We start from the raw sequence: 18542 nt of genomic DNA, 5'->3' as shown, positions 1-18542 counted from the left end.
GGCTCGGCGCCCCCGCCCTCCGCGCCCCTGCCGGCAGCGGCCGCCAGATTACACTCCGGACGGCGGGGCCGCCCAGATCATCTCCGGGCGGAGCACCCGCCCAGGGAAGGGGCAGCGGGGTGCCCCCAGACTGCCCTGTGAGAGGGCCCGGAAAGAGCCCTCTGGCGCCCGTCTGGCCGCGAGGATACATATTCTGATCGGCGAGGCCACGGGGCGTCTGGAACCCTTCTGAGATGGAGGAAATAGGTCCTCAGGTTGAGAGGTGTCCTGAAAAAGACAGCTAAGGTGCAGCGGGGGTAGGAGGGCCATGCTAAGGGGAACATCTTTCTGACGACAACACTGCCTCTCGTTTGAATGGCGCTTTATACTTTTTTAAAAGTGTTTTCTATCCGTTATGCACGTCACCCTTAGCCTGTCCCTCTGAGATAGGCTGGTGGGATTTTCCCGACATGGTGAAAACTTCGGTGACATGTCCACCCCATGTTGCACAACAGGAGGGCCCCCATCCCTGCGCAGTGCCACCCCACACTGCCTACCTCGGTGTCTGGGACCTCTCGGGGCATGGCTTCTGTCCTTTCCTCCCATTCCTCCACACCCAACGAAAAAGAGAAGCCAGAAGCAACAGGGGCCAACCTGCAGGGTTATGGGGTGGGGGTCCCAGATGCCCCCAGGGTGTCCTTTGAAAGACTCTACCAAGTTGCCCTCAACCTCCTCCCTCCTCCAGCCTTCCTTCATGCACAACAGCGACCTGGGACCTGGCCCGGTCGGCAGCCCTGCCCTGGTCAGAACACGTCCTAATGGTCATCTCAGTCTCTCCAGGGCTGCAGGCGTGAGGGGGAGCAGCCGTCGAGGCAAGAGCCTCTGCGCGGGAGAGCCAGGCCAGGGGGTGCTAGAGAATCGGAGAGCCTGGGTCTCTCCTGCCAGAGCCTCTCATTGGTGCTATCTGCTCGGGGACAAGGACACAGACCCTAATATGCTCCAGACCCCGCAGGGGCTTTGGGAAGCGCCCAAAGGACTCCCACGTTGGTGCATCTGCTCAGCGGCCCCAGCACTTCGTCCTGAGGCCCACAGTCTCCATTTCTGCGTCCTGCATGGCCAGGCCCCGGGGTGGGGTGGCATGCCCCAGAACCCCGTTTGTGTCAAGAATGACTTTCCCCGCTCCTCCCCAAAGTCCCGCTTCTCTTACAGCCGGGAGCCCGGGGGGGTGGCAGCACTCGGCACCACACTGAGCATCCTGCCTCCGCCCTTCCCCTCCTCTGCTGCGCTGCTTTCCTCCCACCCCTTCTTGCCATGCAAAGGGAATTCTTGAGATTCAATAAAAGGTATCCAGATTGCACAGTGCGTGTTCACAGAGCCCAAGGGTCTCCAGCTCAGCCTCCAGTAGTGGCCTCTCAGTAACCTAGAATCCGGTAAACTGGGATGTTTTTTTGGCTGGGAGGGCTCCATTCTGTGTTTTGAAGGAGGCTGATCTTAAGAAAACCAGTTGAGAAGTTAGACAAGGTTCAGCTGAGTTTTGTTAGAGAGGGGGGACCCTAGTGCAGTGATTTGATTGGGAGGGGGCAGTGCTACTTTTTTAAAGCATTTGCAGAAAGTCCACATGTTCATAATCTAGATCATGGAAAATTAGTCCAACAAGTTTTATTGGCTGTTGGGAGCATGAGGAAGAGAGAAGTCACTACAGAGGCATGGGTTTAAACGTGTGAGCACACAGATCTAGCCTGATCCCTTTATTTTACCCTCAAGGAGTTGATTCCCAAAGAGGTTTTGTGAATGAGCTAGTGAGGGAGTCAAGACCAAGTCACTGGTTTCCGGGTCCCAGTCTGGTGGATCCCCCTGCACCAAGTATCCCTTAGCAGCCTCCGGCATGCCCCAGAGAGTCCAACATTGAGCTTGACCGCAGAACTGATCTGAGATTGTGACATTTGGAAAGCCAACCTCTGCCAGCTCCCAGGCAGTAGAAGCCTCAGCATGGACCCTGGAGTCCACCTACTGAAGCAGAACAAGGATCTCATTTTCCTTCTGAAAAAAAAAAAAAAATTATGATGGTAAAAATTCATACTAAAACAAAAAGAGTAAAACGCTTTCCTACCAGACTACTGAGAAGCATCCAGTGCTAAGAGCTTTGGTATCCTTCCAGAACTATGTTCAATTTCCCAGATGTTTGTTTGCTTCCTCATCTCAGGGTATACTTTGTTTTCTGGGCTTTCTGCCCCGTCAGCCTGGACGTTCCAGCAGGGCTGTGGGATGGCACTGCACTGCACCGTCTCTGCATGGTTGTCAGATTCCTGGTCATGTGCAGGGCTCTGCAAAGGCTGCTGCTCAGAGGTAGAGGAGAACCTGGAGTGGTGGCCCTTTCAGCAGCCTCATGGAAGCTCATGGCCTCGGTCCCTTTACCTTTTGCCAGTTTGTGTCTTAATGTATAGAAAAGGAAGGTTGAGGAATGGTGGGAGGACTGGATCATTATTCAACATTTAGTAACACCTCCTCTTTGGGAACAGAGAAGTACAAGACTCAGTCCTTGCCCTCCAAGAGGCTGAAGGCTAATAGATGGTATCTGTGAGAATGAAACCGTGTTCTTGAAACAATATGGCTGTATGAGTGTGGTGGGGGCTTCAGAAGTACATACTTGATCTCCCCAAGGTGCCCCATGAGGATATCAGACTGGGTAAACTTGGGAAACACTGATCTAAAGAGGCCATTTTGTTCCGTAAATCACCTTTTTAGTGTTTAACAATGTCTAGTCAGGATGGCACTATAGGGGTACAAGTGACTGGAATTGAGTGTCTTAGTCTTCTAGGGCTACTGTAACAAGATCCCATAAGAACAGAAATTTGTTGTTTCACAGTTCTGGAGAACTGGGAGTCTGAATTCAGAACATCAGCAGGGCCGTGCTCTCTCTGTCCACTCAAGGGGTGACATGGAAGTTGTCTCTGGGGAGGTAAAATTAGAGCTGAGCCCTGCATGCTACGAAGGAGCCAGTCCCGTGAAAATAAATTTAGTTCTCAGGGGAAGCACTTCATGCCTATCACTCTATGTGGAAGTTCATTGCCTTTCTCTGTGGAGACACTGTGCTATAAATTAGGCAGGTATGGTTATTCAGCCATGTTTTCCAAACCAAATCTCCAAACGCACCATCTCACAGTAGCACCAAGACTGGATTAAATATTTGAAACCAGGGCGACCTTGGAAACTCCAAGGCATGTAGGTACCATAGTTAGCAGGCTACGGTGGGTTGGCCTGGGCACCTGACCTCCACTGTTTATATGGGGAAGTGTGTTTCTAGTTCCTAAAAAGCAAGCCACAAGGTGTGAACTTTCAGAATAACCAAGCCTCTTGCCATTTGGCACCACATCTTTTTTCCCCTACTAGATTACATGTTCTTCCCTCAGAACAGAGTCTAAGTTTTGTACAATTTTCAGTCCCTTGGCGCAGTTCGCGGAATCCTGGGCACATATGAGACTCATAGCCAAGGCCCTTCGTTGGCCTTTTGTTCTGAACCTGCCCTTGACTTAGAGACAGAGAGCCCTCCTGACCCGTCCCAGCCCAGAGCTCCAAGCTGCTGTTCACCCTCCGGCCACAGAGGGCGCCGCGGGACGCACGCTGTGGAGCCAGGCGGCCGAGGCCGTCTTGGCCGGGAGGCCCCTGATCCTAGAATGCATCGCGCGTCTCCCAGCATGCACTTGCGTCAACACAGCGGCGGCGGCTTCCAGAGGGGTCCGGTGTGGCCCGGGATACCAAGTAGCTCGGGTGTTGAGGGCGACAGTCACCATGGCGGAGGCAGCGCCAGCGCGGGTAAGAGGCGCTTTTGCCCTGGCCGAGGGCGCGCCCGGCCCAGGGCGGGCTCCGTGTCCCGGACTCAGTGGGGGCTTGGTCCCCGGGGCTGGGCCGACGCCACTGGACACCTGCCCTGCTCCCGCGACCCCGACGGTCCGCCCTGACGTTCACCGGCTCTGTCCGCGTCGGGGTGGGAGCCCCAGTGCTTTGCGCCTTCTCGGAGATACTTCTCTGAGGCTCGTTTCGCAACCACACAGGTGGCTCCTGCTAGTGCTAGGAGAGAGCCCGCTTCCAGGTTGAAGAGTCTGGGTCTCCATCGCTGCCAGTGAGCGCACCGGGCACGTGGAGGACCCAGGACTTATTGCCTGTCTACACGACCCGCTTGTTCTTGGCCTGGTGTGTTGCTCGTCCCTTCTGCCACACTCTCCGGCTTCAGACTTTTCTGTACTTGGGGCAGAGCCACAGGTTGAAGCCAGGCTGAGCTTCCTCTCCTTGGGGACAGATGTTACTTCACGTTGTATTCCCTGAGTTTTGTTTGTGAAACTGTCTGACACACTCCTCCCTTCCTGCCCTTCCCCAACTATCCCCATTCAACGAATGTCAAGACATAGAGCTGGGTTTGAGGAAAAGCCTGGACATGGAGTCAGGAAACTGGACAGCTGTAACTCAACTCTCAGCTCTCCACTGTCAAGCTGGGTGATTTTAAGCACCTGTGTTCACCCATCTGAGCCTCTATTTCTGTACCTGTAAATCAAGAGTGTTCAGCTAGTTGCTAGATGATCTCTAAGGTTCCTTCCAGCTCTGACGTTCTCATATCATTCCGAAGTAGTGGTTAATTTAATAATACAGTGCGATTTTCTGTGGCAAAGGCAGGTGAAATTTAGTGGGTTTTTAATGCAGCATTTTTTGCTCCAGGGACACTTTCAAAATTATGTCAGATCTTTGTGAGAATTGAGAGAGAAGGAAGTCCTGTGGTGAAACTTTAGCATGTGGAGAGTGTACTGTGTTTGATTCTTGTAGGAAATGGGTAACAACTAAAAGGGGAAGGCTCAGAGGATTTATAGAACACAGTGTTTGTTTTCAAGGAAGTTAGAGTTGAATTAAGAAGACAAGACACAGATGTTTACAACATTTACATCATGTGAACCTTTGAAGCTAAGCAGATTTTAGTACTGAAGTGGGGCAGGAGGACATTACTAACTTCCAGAGTGCTTCCTCATGACCAGTTAGTCCACAGTTACTAACATGTCATCAATAGATCTTCTTAAGAGGAAGCCAATAAAGACCCACCCCAAATCCCAAACTTTGCTTTAAATAACTTGTTGTGGATCTGTCATTATAGGACTTATTTAAATTGCTCTTGAATGTATTTTTATTCTCAAACATTATCTCTTCAGTTGAAGAATCTGTAACTCTCATTTGACAGTCTGAACAATTAGATGCCTGACTGAGTGTCCTGATGAAACCAACTAAAAATGCTGGGGGAAAACCCCACACAAATATGTAAGATATTTTAAAATGTACATTAGTAAATAATACTTGAAGCGCAAAAACTAAATTAGTTTTTAATTTTTTTTTTTTTATTGTGCTTTAGATGAGGGTTTACAGAACAAATAATTTCTTATTAAATAAAAAGGGAACTCTTAAGCAGAGTTCTAAAGCCAACTTTTAGGGCATTTGCTGAGCATTGATCTTCGGTGTTTATGGCCCCAAGGGACCTGGAAAATAGAAGACAAAACCCAGAGCCTAAGATGGGGAGTCTAAGAAGCCCCCTACCGCAACCCCATAAAGCAGAAACTTCGAAGGGCAGCGTTCTATGTAAGGGGGAACTGGAAGTAAACTTTTATTCCCAGGTGATTGCAAAGAAAGTGGTGCCAAACCTTGGTGCTAAGAGATGCAGGGCAGATGATGGGGATGCCCTTTGAGAATTCATGGTGACCCTCGTGTGGGTTTGTTGCCTGAATTCATACTACCTGGATTGTCCAAGAAGCCTCAAGCCAAGAATTTAAAGCAGAGTCCCCAGCTGTCTAGTAGAAATAAACACAGATCTTCTCTGGAGAAATTTATATTTAACACAGACTTTTTTTTTTTTTTCTTTTTTAATTTCTCATTTAAAAATTTATACACATTTTGTTTTGTGACATTAGTTGCAATCCCCACAATGTGACAGCACGCTCCCCTTCCACCCTGGGTTTCCTGTGTCCATTTGACCAGTTCCTGTTCCTTTCTGTCTTCTCATCCTGCTTTTGGACAGGAGCTGCCCATTTGGTCTCATATATCTGATTGAACTAAGAAAAGCACATTCCTCATTTTTTGTTTTATAGTCCTGTCTAATCTTTGTCTGAAGAGTGGGCTTTGGGAATTGTTTCAGTTCTAGGTTAACGGTGCATCCGGGGACCACAGTTTCAGAGGTTCCTCCAGTCTCTGTAACACAGATTTTAGATAATTCTCATAGATAAAGTTCCAAGAAATATGAGCCCACAATCAAAAATTACTAAAGAAGCAAGGAAAAACCATGAGGAAAAGACGGTGAAAACAATGGATAACAAAACTAGATCCTCAAAGATTTCAAGTATTGGAATTATCAGACACAGAATATGAAATAAGTATGTTTAGTATATTTAAAGATTAAAAGAAAGCATAGAAAATATGATTAAAGGCCAAGAGACTATAAAATGATTAAACAGACTAGAAAAACAAAATGTCTTAGAATGAAAAACGTAATTAAAATGAAAAAGTCAGGAGAGATTGGAACTATTATGCACTGCTGGTGGGAATGCAAAATGGTACAACCATTTTGGAAAATGATATGGCGCTTCCTTAGAAAGCTAGAATTAGAAATACCATATGATTCAGCAATCCCACTCCTAGGAATATATCCTAGAGAAGTAAGAGCCACCACACAAATAGACATATGCACACCCATGTTCATTGCAGCATTGATCACAATAGCAAAAAGTTGGAAACAACCTAGATGCCCATCAACAGATGAATGGATAAACAAACTATGGTACATACACACAATGAAATACTACTCAATGATGAAGAACAATGATGAATCTGCAAAGCATCTCATAACATGGATGAATCTGGAGGGCATTATATTGAGTGAAATAAGTCAATCACAAAAGGACAAATATTGTATGAGACTGCTACTATAAAAACTCGTGAAAAGGTTACACACAAAAAGAAACAATCTTTGATGGTTATGAGGGAGGCGAGGGGTGGTGATGGAAAAACACTAAATAAACAATAGATAAGTGGTAACTTTGGTGAAGGGTGAGACAGCACACAGTACTGGAGAAGCCGGCACAACTTGTCCAAGGCACGGTCATGGAAGCTCCATAGACACATCCGAACTCGCTGAGGGATGTGGGGACCATGATCTTGAGGAACATCTAGCTCAATTGGCATAACATAGTTTATAAAGAAAATGTTCTACATTCTACTTTGGTGAGTAGCGTCTGGGGTCTTAAAAGTTTGTAAGCAGCCATCTAAGATACTCTACTGGTCTCACCCCATCTGGAGCAAGGGAGAGTGAAGAAAACCAGAGACACAAGGGAAAGATTAGTCCAAAGGACTAATGGACCAGAAGTACCACAGCCTCCATCGGACTGAGTCCAGCACAACTAGATGGTGCCAGGCTACCACCACTGACTGCTCTGACAGGGATCACAATAGCGAGTCCCGAACAGAGCTGGAGAAAATGTAGAACAAAATTCTAACTCACAAAGACCAGCCTTACTGGCCTATAAGACTGTAGAAACCCTGAGAGTATGGGTCCCGGACACCCTTTTAGCTCAGTAATGAAGTCACTGCTGAAGTTCACCTTCAGCCAGAGATTAGACAGGCCCGTAAGACAAAACGAGACTAAAGGGGCACACCAGCCCAGGGACAAGGGCTCGAAGACAGGAGGGGACAGGAAAGCTGGTAATAAGGAACCCAAAGTCGAGAAGGGGAGAGTGTTGACATGTTGTGGGGTTGGTAACCAATGTCACAAAAAAACACGTGTACTAATTGTTTAATTAGAAGCTAGTTCTGTAAACCTTTATCTAAAGTACAATAAAAAAAAAAGTCAATGGAAAGTTTTACTCAGCACATTAGAAATGCTGAGGAGGTAAGTAGCTTGATGGTAGAGTGGAAGAATGCAGCATAGAGTGAAAAAAAAGATGGAAAACATGAAAAGTTAAGAGAGATGGAAGATAGAATGAGAAAGTGTAACATTTATGTAATTGGAATTCACGTACATGCACGCAAACATTCACGTACATGTGTGCGTGTGTGCGGACTCTGCACTGGAAGCCATATTTGATGAGGACCTAATGGCTGAGAGTATTATAAAACCAAAAAACTAAACCAAATCTGTTGCCATCGAGTTGATTCTGACTCATAGCAACCCTGTAGGGTAGGATAGAACTGCCCCATAGGGTTTCGAAGGAGCAGCTGGTGGATTCAAACTGCTGATCATTTGGTTAGCAGCTGAGCTCTTAACCACTGAGCCATCAGGGCTCCAAGAGTATTATTAAACTGATGCAAAGTATTAATACACAGAAACCTAGTAGATCTCAGTCAGAATATATAAAAAGAAATCACCTTGATGTATAATAGTGAAAGTACAAAATGCAAGGCAGAAAGAATTCAAAAGCAGCCAGATAAAAAACAAGATACATTCAAGTGAACCACAATACAACTAAGGGGTTAACTTCTCAACAGCAATGATGGAAGCCAAGACAGTAATGATATCAATTAACCGAAGGAAAATAACTGTGATCCAAAAATTTTCTGCTCAGCAAGAATGTTTTTCAAAAAAAAGAGTATACTTCATAGACATAACCAGACACCTCACGGGATTGAATTTCTGGGTTTGCAGGATTAGGACCATAGTCTCATGGGACATCGCAGTACACTGGCAGAATATAGTTCATAAAGTTCTACATCCTAGTTTGATGAGTAATGTCATCTGGGGTTTTAAAAGTTTTCGAGCAGCCATCTAAGATACAACTATTCGTCTCTACTTGTCTGGAGCAAAAGAGAAAGAAGGAAACCAAAGACTCAAAGAAAAAACTAGTCAACAGGACAGATAGTCTACACAAAGCATGGCCTCATCTACCCTGAGACCAGAACAGCTACATGGTGCCTGGCTACCCCTGCCGACCGTTCTAATCAGGGCCACAATAGATGGACCCTGATAGAATGGGAGACAGATGTGGAACAGAACCTCAAAATCCCAAAAACAAAACAAAATACCATACCTACTGGACTGGTTGAGACTGGAGGACTCCTTGAGACTGGTGCCCTGAGGCACTCTTCAAACCTTGAACCTAGACTAACCCCTGAGGTCACCTTGTAGCTAAATAACAAATTGGCTCAAATAATAATGACTATCACCTGTAAGTACTGTGCTCCTTTAAAAGATCACCTATATGAGACCAAATGGTTACCAATTACTTTAAAACAAAGATGAGAATATAAGGGGGCAGAGAAACGAAATTCATGGAAATGGAACAGCCAGAATGGAAATAATGAGAATGTTCATGCATTGTGAAGGATGTAACCAATGTCACTGAACAACTTGTGTAGAAATTGTTGAATGGGAACCTAAACTGCTGGGTAAACCTTCACTAAAAACACAATAAAAAAAATCTTTTTTAAAGAGTAAAATAAAGACATTTTAAACAAATTAAGACTGAGTTTGCTACCAACATATTCGTTAACGGATATCCTTAAGGATCTACTGCAGGTAAATGGAAAATTATCCCAAATGGAACGCCTGAAAATGTAAGAAAGTATGATGATACATGGAAAATGGGTAAATCTCAACAAATATTGACTGAATAAAGCAGTAGTAATATCGCGTGGGATTAAAAACAGAGGCATAATTAAAATACATGACAGTATTGATATAAAAGTCAGGAGAGGGTGATCAGAATTAAAGTGTTTGAAGGTGTTTGTGTTTGAGAAAAATGTAAAGTTTAGACTATGATAAATATTCATCCTGTAATTTCTAGGATAATTGCTAAAAGACTAGACATAGGCTGTATGACTTTTAAAGTAGAAGGACAGAATAATAGTTCAGAAAAAAACCATCTAAAAAGGCAAAGAAGGAGATGAAAAGAAAGATGGGATAAATAGCACAAAACAAGAAAAATATATTAACTACAATAAATTAAATGTACTAAATGTTCTAGTTAAAAAGCAAACATTGTCAGAATGGGGGAAAAATCCAGCTACATGGTTTATAAGAGATAACTAAAAGATAAAGATACGGAAAAAGTTGACTGTAGAAGAATATGAAGAGATATATTAGGCAAATATCAAAACAAAGTTGGCTTATCTGTATTCATATTGCTAGAGATAGAGGGCTATTACTGCTTCTATAACAATAAAAGACTCAGATTACCAGATTAATAAAACGTTTATAAACTTGGATATACCTTGGTTGTGTTTGCGTTCCTGACTGCTAATGTGGTTTCTCTTCATTTGTTTATTGACCATCTGCGCTTCCACTTTCATAAGTTACTTATGGTCTTCAGTTTTACTCTCGGGTTAATTTTTCTTTCCACTTCATATCTTGTTTACAAATATTCTCTTTTAATTTGTTTTTACACTTTAGTATATTCATGACAGCTATTTAATATTAAAAATATTCTACCTTGAGATTAGACACTCATTTTAAGTCAAGTGTATTTAGATACGGTTTACAAAAACAGTAAAATTCACTTTTTAGGTATACAGTTCAATGAGTTTTGACAAATGTGCGTCACCATTACCAAGATAGAGACTATTTCCATCTTCCCGGAAGGTTCCCGCCTGTCCTTTTGTAATCAGTCTTCTCGGCAACAACTGATCTTTCTGTCCCTGTAGGTTTGCCTTCTCTAGAACGGTATGTGAATGGAATACAGTAAGTAGCTTTTGTGTCTGACCTCTTAGTATAATGCTTTAGAGAGTCATCCGTGGTACACGTAACAGTAGTTTGTTTCTTGCTGAGTAGTATTCCATTAAGGAGCCCTGGTGGCGCAGTGGTTAAGCGCTCGGCTGCTAAGCAGTTCGAACCCGTGAACCCACAGGAGACAGATGTGGCAGTCCGCTTCTGTGAAGATGACAGCCTTGGAAACCCGATGGGGCAGTTCTACTCTGTCCTCTAGGGTCACTGTGAGTCCAGATCGGCTCAACGGCACACAGCAGTATTCCATTGTATGGATGGATCACGGTTTGGTTATCCATTCACCAGTTGACGGACTTTTGAATTGTTTCCGTTAAATAGATAATTCAAAACAAAGGAAAAGAAGAAACTTGCTATCTAGAAGAGGAGGAGGTTATTGCTCTGCTCAGGTCCCAACCCATTTTTTATCTGGAAAAAGAGCTAGCAAACAACAAAACGCTAAGCCACAGAGAGGAAAGAGGAGAAGCGAAAAAGCTAGCTGCTTAGAGATCTAAAGTTAAAAGCAGAACAAATATGATGAAATGTTTTTATCCAGTCATCTATTATTTTGGTTTGTTTCACTTGTATTCATCTTCTACATTAAATTTTTCTTTTAATGTTTTTTAGGGAGCTGTTTAAGCTTTTGACTTAAGTGTGTTTGGTAGTGAGTTAACTGAGTGGAGTAATTGGAGTAGTCGTGGCCAGGCTGTGTTCAGTCATTTCATTCTGTCCCCGTTCCTCCAGACTGCCGCTCTTGGTCACAGCAGCTCTGTTGGAGATAACTGCCTCTCAGTGTCCTCACTGTGGTTAGAGAAGCTACCTCAGTGACATGTGTGACACATAGAAGAATGTGAAGATTTGGGGTTTTAGGACTAAAATGATATACAGTGGGAAATGGGGGCAAGAGGGCAGTTTTGACAAGCGTGTAAACATTACCTTTACCAAGATAAAGAATATTTCCATCATCCCAGAAAGTTTCCTCCAACCCCTAGGTGGCTAAGTGTTGGTTTTAATAATTTTGAACTTCAATCACAGTGACTCTCCTACTGCAGGAACAGACCATAAAAATGAGAATTATAAGGAGAACATCAGTAGGTTTAGTGAAGTCATTTCAGAAAGGAAATGTTTATGGAGAATTTATTATGTGTTATTCATAGAACTTGCTGCTAGGTTGCAAAGGTGAATGAGTTAGGTCCTAACAGGCCCTGTCAAAGAATTTTGTCTCTACTGTGGGGGAGCCATTAAAAGGTTTTTAGCAGGGGTGAAGCGATCAATTTTGAAGTCTGGTGGGATTGTGGAGGCAAGACAAAAAACCAAAACCAAACCTGAGTCGATTCTGACTCAGTGACCCTGTAGGACAGAGTAGAACTGCCCCATAGGGTTTCCAAGGAGTGGCTGGTAGATTCGAACTGCTGACCTTTTGGTTGGCAGCCGAGCTCTTAACCACTGCACCATCAGGGCTCTGTGGAGGCAAGAGTGGATGTAAATTACATTTATTTATCATAGCAAAAAATTACAAATAGTCCAAAATATTGTATAGAAAGAAATTGGTTTTAAAAAACGAATACTGGCATGGAAAAGTGCTTATAAAATAATGCTAAATGTGAAAAGCAGGTAACAAAACATTATATACAATATGATTTCAATTTCGTCAAAAAAAGTTTTAAAGATGAAAAAAGCTTATAAGAAATACACAAATTCTAACAGCTTACCTCTGGATGGTGGTATTTTGCATGGTTATTTTTCCTTTCTATTTTCCATTATTTTCCAAACTTATTAGAATGTACACGTGTAGTTTTCAGTGTCAGAATAAAAAAGAATGTGTCTATTTCACAAGTAGCTTTACAAACCGGACGCCAAACCCACTGCCACCGAGTAGACACCGACTCAGAAAACGACAGCTAGATATTAGGGAGCTCTCGGCGCTTCCGGCACGTGGGCATTGCTTTTCTCACTCCATGTTTGGAAACGACCTTGTCAGGCTGACCATAACTGTATTTTTCACAGCACAAGAGAAAACGTCGCTCCACACCTTTAAGTTCTTCCACACTTCCTCCACAAGCAACAGAAAAAAGCTCATACCTGCAGACCACAGAGATCTCACTCTGGACTGTGGTGGCTGCCGTCCAGGCCGTGGAGAAGAGGATGGAGTCCCAGGCTGCCCGGCTACAGAGCCTGGAGGGACGGACAGGGACAGCTGAAAAAAAGCTGGCCGACTGCGAGAAGACGGCCGTAGAGTTCGGGAACCAGCTGGAGGGCAAGTGGGCCGTGCTGGGAACGCTGCTGCAGGAGTACGGGCTGCTGCAGCGGCGGCTGGAGAACATGGAGAACCTGCTTCGCAGCAGGAACTTCTGGATCCTGCGGCTGCCCCCGGGGAGCGAGGGCGAGGTGCCCAAGGTCAGCTCGTGGGATTAAAAGGGAGGCAAGAAGGGAGAGCAACCCTTTTCGTTTAAGTCTCTAAACTGCTGCCTTTTCCTTCCTGGCTACAACTAGAGACCCTCACCGCATGGCATTTGTGATTTCAGGTGTCCAGGTCGTTTGAGGATGACGGAGTCTGTCTTTCAGAGCAGGAATGGGAGAACCTGGAGGACTGGCAGAGGGAGCTTTACAGAAATGTGAAGAGCAACTGCGAGACTCTGGTCTCTCTGAGTAAGCGCGTTTCCTCCTCAGAATTCTCGTCGGATGTCCTCCGGTTCCTGGCCGGGAGCTTGTCACCTGCATTCCTAGAATCTGAGATTCCAGTTGGTGTCTGGGTCCTCGGTTGGCCTGTGCAGGGTTGAGAATGAGCATCACTGTGTCTGCCATTTCCGAGACATTGGGAAGGTCTCACTGTTGTTTGTGCCCTTTGTGTTTGAGAAGTGGCGTGTGGAATCGCCCAGATTTCTGAGGAATAAGAACCAGGATCAGCACAAAGCTGTTCCTGTGAGGCAGAGGTCAGACATACCTCTACTCCTGGACTGTCTCTGACACCAGCCATTCCCCCATGGCACTCTGTACTTCTCTGCTGGGTTTGATAGTTCACTGCAGTGGCCACACAGAACTCCCAGACCATACTCATAGTTATGTGGTTTATTAAGGAAGTAACAGGCTACAACTTGGGATCAGGATCAGGAAGCCCATAGGCAAGGTCTGGAAGACGCCCCCAAAGTGGAGAGCATATCCTTCAGTGCAGGACGGCTTCCAACCAGGACAGCTGTCTCAGCTGCTCTCATCTGTGCAGGCAAGCAGGCCCGTCTCAGCCGCGCATGCTCGCTCTCAGCCGCGCAGGCCTCTGCCCTCAGGCTTCTCTGCTGCTAACTAGCCCAGCTCCTAGCCAGCGTTTAGCAGCTTGCTCAGCTCTCTTGGCTGCTCTCTTAGCAGAGCTTTCAGTCACTTGCCAGGCCTCTTGCAGCCAGTTCTCTACTGCTGAGCCCTCTTCCAGGCCTCTGGCTGCCAGCTGTCTGCCGCTGGGCTGCTTCCAGTCTCCTCACTGTCTTCAGTGTTACAGACCTTGACCCATATTACAGCTCTTTTAGGAGACCCCCCTCATAGGAACCCTGGGTCCAGGCTGCTCTACTCCAGGTCTTCTTGGTCATGAGGGTCCCTCCTTGCCTATCTTCTCTCTCTTTGCCTCTAAAAACCTCTGTAGGGGCTGGCTGCTTATATAAGCAAATTCCTGGTGAGTTTCAAGGCATCTCCCTCCCAGCAGGACCACAAAACGACCAATCCCCTTGGTGGGCTGCAAGTCACTCATTCCTGTTGGGTGTATTTTCAGGCCACTATTTGAATAGTAAATCGACAAATCCCTTGCAAGATTGTGGCCCAGCCAGTCATTTTGGGAGCATCACAAGCCCATGAGATGTCAGTCAACTCAGGTCTTACATAAAAGTAACTTTGTCGGGCAAAATTAACAACCCCCTTTGGTACAGAGGAACCTGGGAGGTCCCCCAAGCAGCTTTCTCCAGAGAACTACGGCAAAGGTAACAGCTCCTGAGGGCTTAAGGGGAAAATCTCCCTAGCTGGTTTTCCAAAGAACCAAGGCAGAAGTCCACTTAAAGGAACTCATTTCAGCATAGTAGTCCTTCTTGGGGTCACATGGGGAGTATTCATTAATAGATGAGTGTCACGTACATGTGCTGTAGTGTGATGTAGCTGGGGTTCCCAGTGCTGTTGTAATAGTCAAGACTTAGACAGGGAATCACGTGTTACCTGCCTGAGGTAGGCAGCACCGGCCAACCGAAATAGTGTCTTTGCATTTGTCTGGATTATAGCCAGTCATTGTGGTCTCATGTTTATTTCATGTTGGTTAGAAGTGATGGTTAGCAGGTGTGAATCTTATTATATTAACTGTTACATACCAAGTGCATTTTATTTGGTAGATAAAATATTTCAAAACCTAGGTCCATGGAAGAATAGCAAGAAGGCCAGTGTGCCTGGAGCAGAGTGACGGGGAGATAAACCGAGGTCAGGGAGTAACTGCCCTGGGCCAGGCGGTGCTCTCTCGGTGCCTGTCACCTCGCCTGTGACCGTGGGGTAGAGGAGCCTTCGCAGGACGGAGTTGGGCACCCCGAACTCGCGGTGCCTGTCACCTCGCCTGTGACCGTGGGGTAGAGGTGCCTTCGCAGGATGGAGTTGGGCACCCCGGAGGGAAGCACTGCCCAAGCCTGCAGCACACGCACACACGAAGAAGGGCCGGTGCTGGTGGAAGGACTATGGGCTCCGGGCTGCCTGAGGCTCTGAGGGCTCTGGCGGGCGTGGGAGCAAAGGCAGAGGGGGGTTGGCCAGATTATTAGAACTGACCATTCTTTTCTAATTGTGCCAAAGTGCCAGGGGAGAAGCGATGAGGACAGCAGCCTTTGACTCTCGCTCTTTAGTGCTGACCCGACACTGGTCTCTGTGCGCACCAGCACCTGACCAGTGCTCGGTGAGTCTCTAGGCTCAGACTGTGCCGTTTCCACCCAGAGGTCCTTGGCCAGCCCGATGGAGAAGCAGAGTTGGGTGCAGAGATGCTGGGTGGCTTGGAGGAGGAAGGCCCTGGCCGTGCCCACCCAGGTGAGTGGTTCCAGAATACTCCACCCATCCCCACCCCCCACAGCCTGTGGTGTGTCACCAGACTGCCAGACACTGACTGTGTGTCCTCCCTGGGCATGTACTTATTCTGGACCTTATAGTTATTAGTTCGCCTCTCTGTGTGTCTAACTCCTCACCAGCACCTGGGGGCCTGAGATCGGGCTCGTGCTGTACTGCTCGTGCAGAGTAGAACCCGTGACAGAAGTCAGTCAGAGCTGCTGGCCCCTGAGGGCGGGTGGCCCAGATCCCCGGGAGTGCTGCTCACTGGGGGGAGGCAGAAACAGAGTGCCTTGTTAAGATAAGGTTTAGTTTTTGTTTTTGTTTTTTTTGTAATCATTCAAATTTATTAACACTTTCAAATTAGTATAGGTGTTAAGGCGTACTTTGCCATTTTTCACAGGGATTAAATACACTGGGAGTATTTTTACAGGAGAACTATCATACTGTTCTATGCAAATATCATTCAGATTCACCATGTATATGCATGAATGCAGATTTAGTTTCCACGGGTCTTACACCCAGTCAGCGCCTCCTCCTCCGATGTCCTGATCCACCCACAGGTCTTACACCCAGTCAGCCCCTCCTCCTCCGATCTCCTGATCCCCCCACAGGTCTTACACCCAGTCAGCCCCTCCTCCTCTGATGTCCTGATCCCCCCACAGGTCTTACACCCAGTCGGCCCCTCCTCCTCCGATGTCCTGATCCCCCCACAGGTCTTACACCCAGTCAGCCCCTCCTCCTCTGATGTCCTGATCCACCCACAGGTCTTACACCCAGTCGGCCCCTCCTCAGGATGTCCTGATCCACCCACCATTCCTGGATGCTTTGGTTTGAGCCTTTCTGAAATGCACAGATGTTTGTTCATCTCCAGAGACACCAGAGGTGTAGGATTTGATCTTTTCTGTTGGTCTTTCCCTTGCAGCAGACAGGGGCATGATCAAACAGGAGGTACAGTACCAGCAGGAAGGCTTTGAGGAGCTTTCCAGAGAGTTCCCGGGCACAGCCGAAGAGGAGGCTCTCCTGAGCCCAGCGCAGGCGGCGCTCTGGGATAATCAGGGCAGCTCTGTCTTCACGGAGTCGGGCCCCAGGGGCTTGGATCCAGGGGGGCCCATCGAGAGCAGTGGAGACCTCAGCAGTGGCAGGAGTCTGGGTGGCCGCCAGAAGCAGGCATCCAGTAGGCAGGTGCGACTGTGTCGGGAGCGGGGGCCGGGCCTGCCGCTTCAGAGGGACACCGCAGGCCCCTACGGGTGTTCTGAGTGCGGGGTCGACTTCCGTGGCAAGCAGCAACTGGCCGTGCACCAGCAGATCCACTCGGGGTGGGCGTCTCATGCAGACCCAGAGCCCACGGAGGACCTTCCGCCCAGGCCGAGACTCAAGCCCCAGGCCAAGAAGGCCAGGCTGCACCAGTGTGATGTGTGCTCACGGAGCTTCGGTTGTAAGGTGAGCCTGGCAACCCACCAGCGCTGCCACCTGCAGGAGGGCCCCCGGGCCGACCCACGCACCCAGGAGAGGTTCTCACCCAACAGCCTTGTCGCCCTGCCCGGCCACATCCCCTGGAGGAAAAGCCGGAGCACCCTCATCTGTGGCTACTGTGGCAAAAGCTTCAGCCACCCGTCCGACCTGGTGCGGCACCAGCGCATCCACACGGGCGAGCGGCCCTACAGCTGCCCTGAGTGCAGCAAGAGCTTCGTACAGAAGCAGCACCTCCTGCAGCACCAGAAGATCCACCAGCGCAAGCGGGGTGGGCCGGCCCTTGAGCCTGGGAGGCCCAAAGGCCTGCTTTAAGGGGGCCAGCCCCTCGCCATCCGGGGGGCGGGGGGCGCAGCACTGGTCTCCCTGCAGAACCACTGCAGAGGCAGGTACTGGGCTCACTCCAAGGGGAGGCGGGCAGGCAGGCCCAGTCTCCAGTGGTTTGCCTTTCTCTGACCAGGTCACAGGTGGGCCCAGCAGCTCTCCTGAAGCCACGTGGGGCAGAGGTATCTGGGGCCAGGCCTCTGCCACCTCTTCACCTGTGCTGTCTCCCACCTGTGCTGTTACTCGGGCAGTGGAGGTGGCTCTCCTGAGGTCCCCTTCGGGGGCCAGGAAGCCAGGCCCAGCGTGTCTTCCTGTTGGGGTTGGGTGGGGCCAGAGGTGGAGCAGGGTATGGAAGAGCTCTGGGAGGCACAGCCTCCTTCCCTCCTTGTGTTCATCATGCGTAGAAGTCACTGTTGGTGAACTGCTTATCCTGCTCTGAAGAACCTTTGGAATCGGATTTTTATTGATTTAAAAGAATACAGGCCAACACTTGTTTTTTAAATTTCGAGGGTTGTTGAAGTCGTTCCTGACATGGGGACTGGGCCTGCCCTCTAGGAGGGAATAGTTATGGGGCTCCTGGAGCTCACACGTAGGTCAGGGATCAGGGGACAGCATGCTGGGTGCCTCTTGGGGGCACTAGGCACTCTTCACGGGGGCTCCTCATCTTAAAAGACCAGGAGGAGGAGAGGAGGAGGCTAGCGCACACCACCCTGCCAAGAGTGAACGCTCCGGTGCGACCTCTGCTCTGGTTCTGGGCTCGGGCTTCTCACTGCACGTCTCTTCCAGCCCCGTCCTGCGCGAGGCCCTGTGGCCTCGGGGGTGGAAGCCTGCTTTGTTCCCTAAGGTTGTTCAGATTGGCTGAGCTTGTTCAGACTGCACCAGTTATTTGAGATTGTTCCAATTACACAGTTTCCAAGATGGTGGAGAAAAGGCACATGGCTGCTCGTCTCAGGAGTATGAATGGGAGTGGGCTCCTGGGCCACAGTGAATGTCCCTGATGATT

General features: G+C 47.9%; 1 protein-coding gene across 1 annotated transcript in view; it reads left to right on the top strand.

The window, feature by feature from the left end:
- The window catches only part of ZNF282 (zinc finger protein 282), a 42143-nt gene extending 23601 nt beyond the window's left edge, over positions 1–18542 (top strand). Inside the window, exons 9-13 of the mRNA XM_023736914.1 lie at positions 3581–3927; positions 12759–13093; positions 13222–13345; positions 15638–15727; positions 16668–18542. Coding sequence (XP_023592682.1) covers positions 3581–3927; positions 12759–13093; positions 13222–13345; positions 15638–15727; positions 16668–17530 — 1759 coding nt within the window. The 3' untranslated portion in view covers positions 17531–18542. The remainder of the gene's footprint in view (positions 1–3580; positions 3928–12758; positions 13094–13221; positions 13346–15637; positions 15728–16667) is intronic.

This window comes from Trichechus manatus, unplaced genomic scaffold (assembly GCF_000243295.1).
Source record: "Trichechus manatus latirostris isolate Lorelei unplaced genomic scaffold, TriManLat1.0 scaffold00093, whole genome shotgun sequence".
NCBI classification, from domain to species: domain Eukaryota; kingdom Metazoa; phylum Chordata; class Mammalia; order Sirenia; family Trichechidae; genus Trichechus; species Trichechus manatus.
The sequence above is the reverse complement of the archived record's forward strand: the minus strand, read 5'-3'. Positions and strand labels throughout refer to the sequence as shown.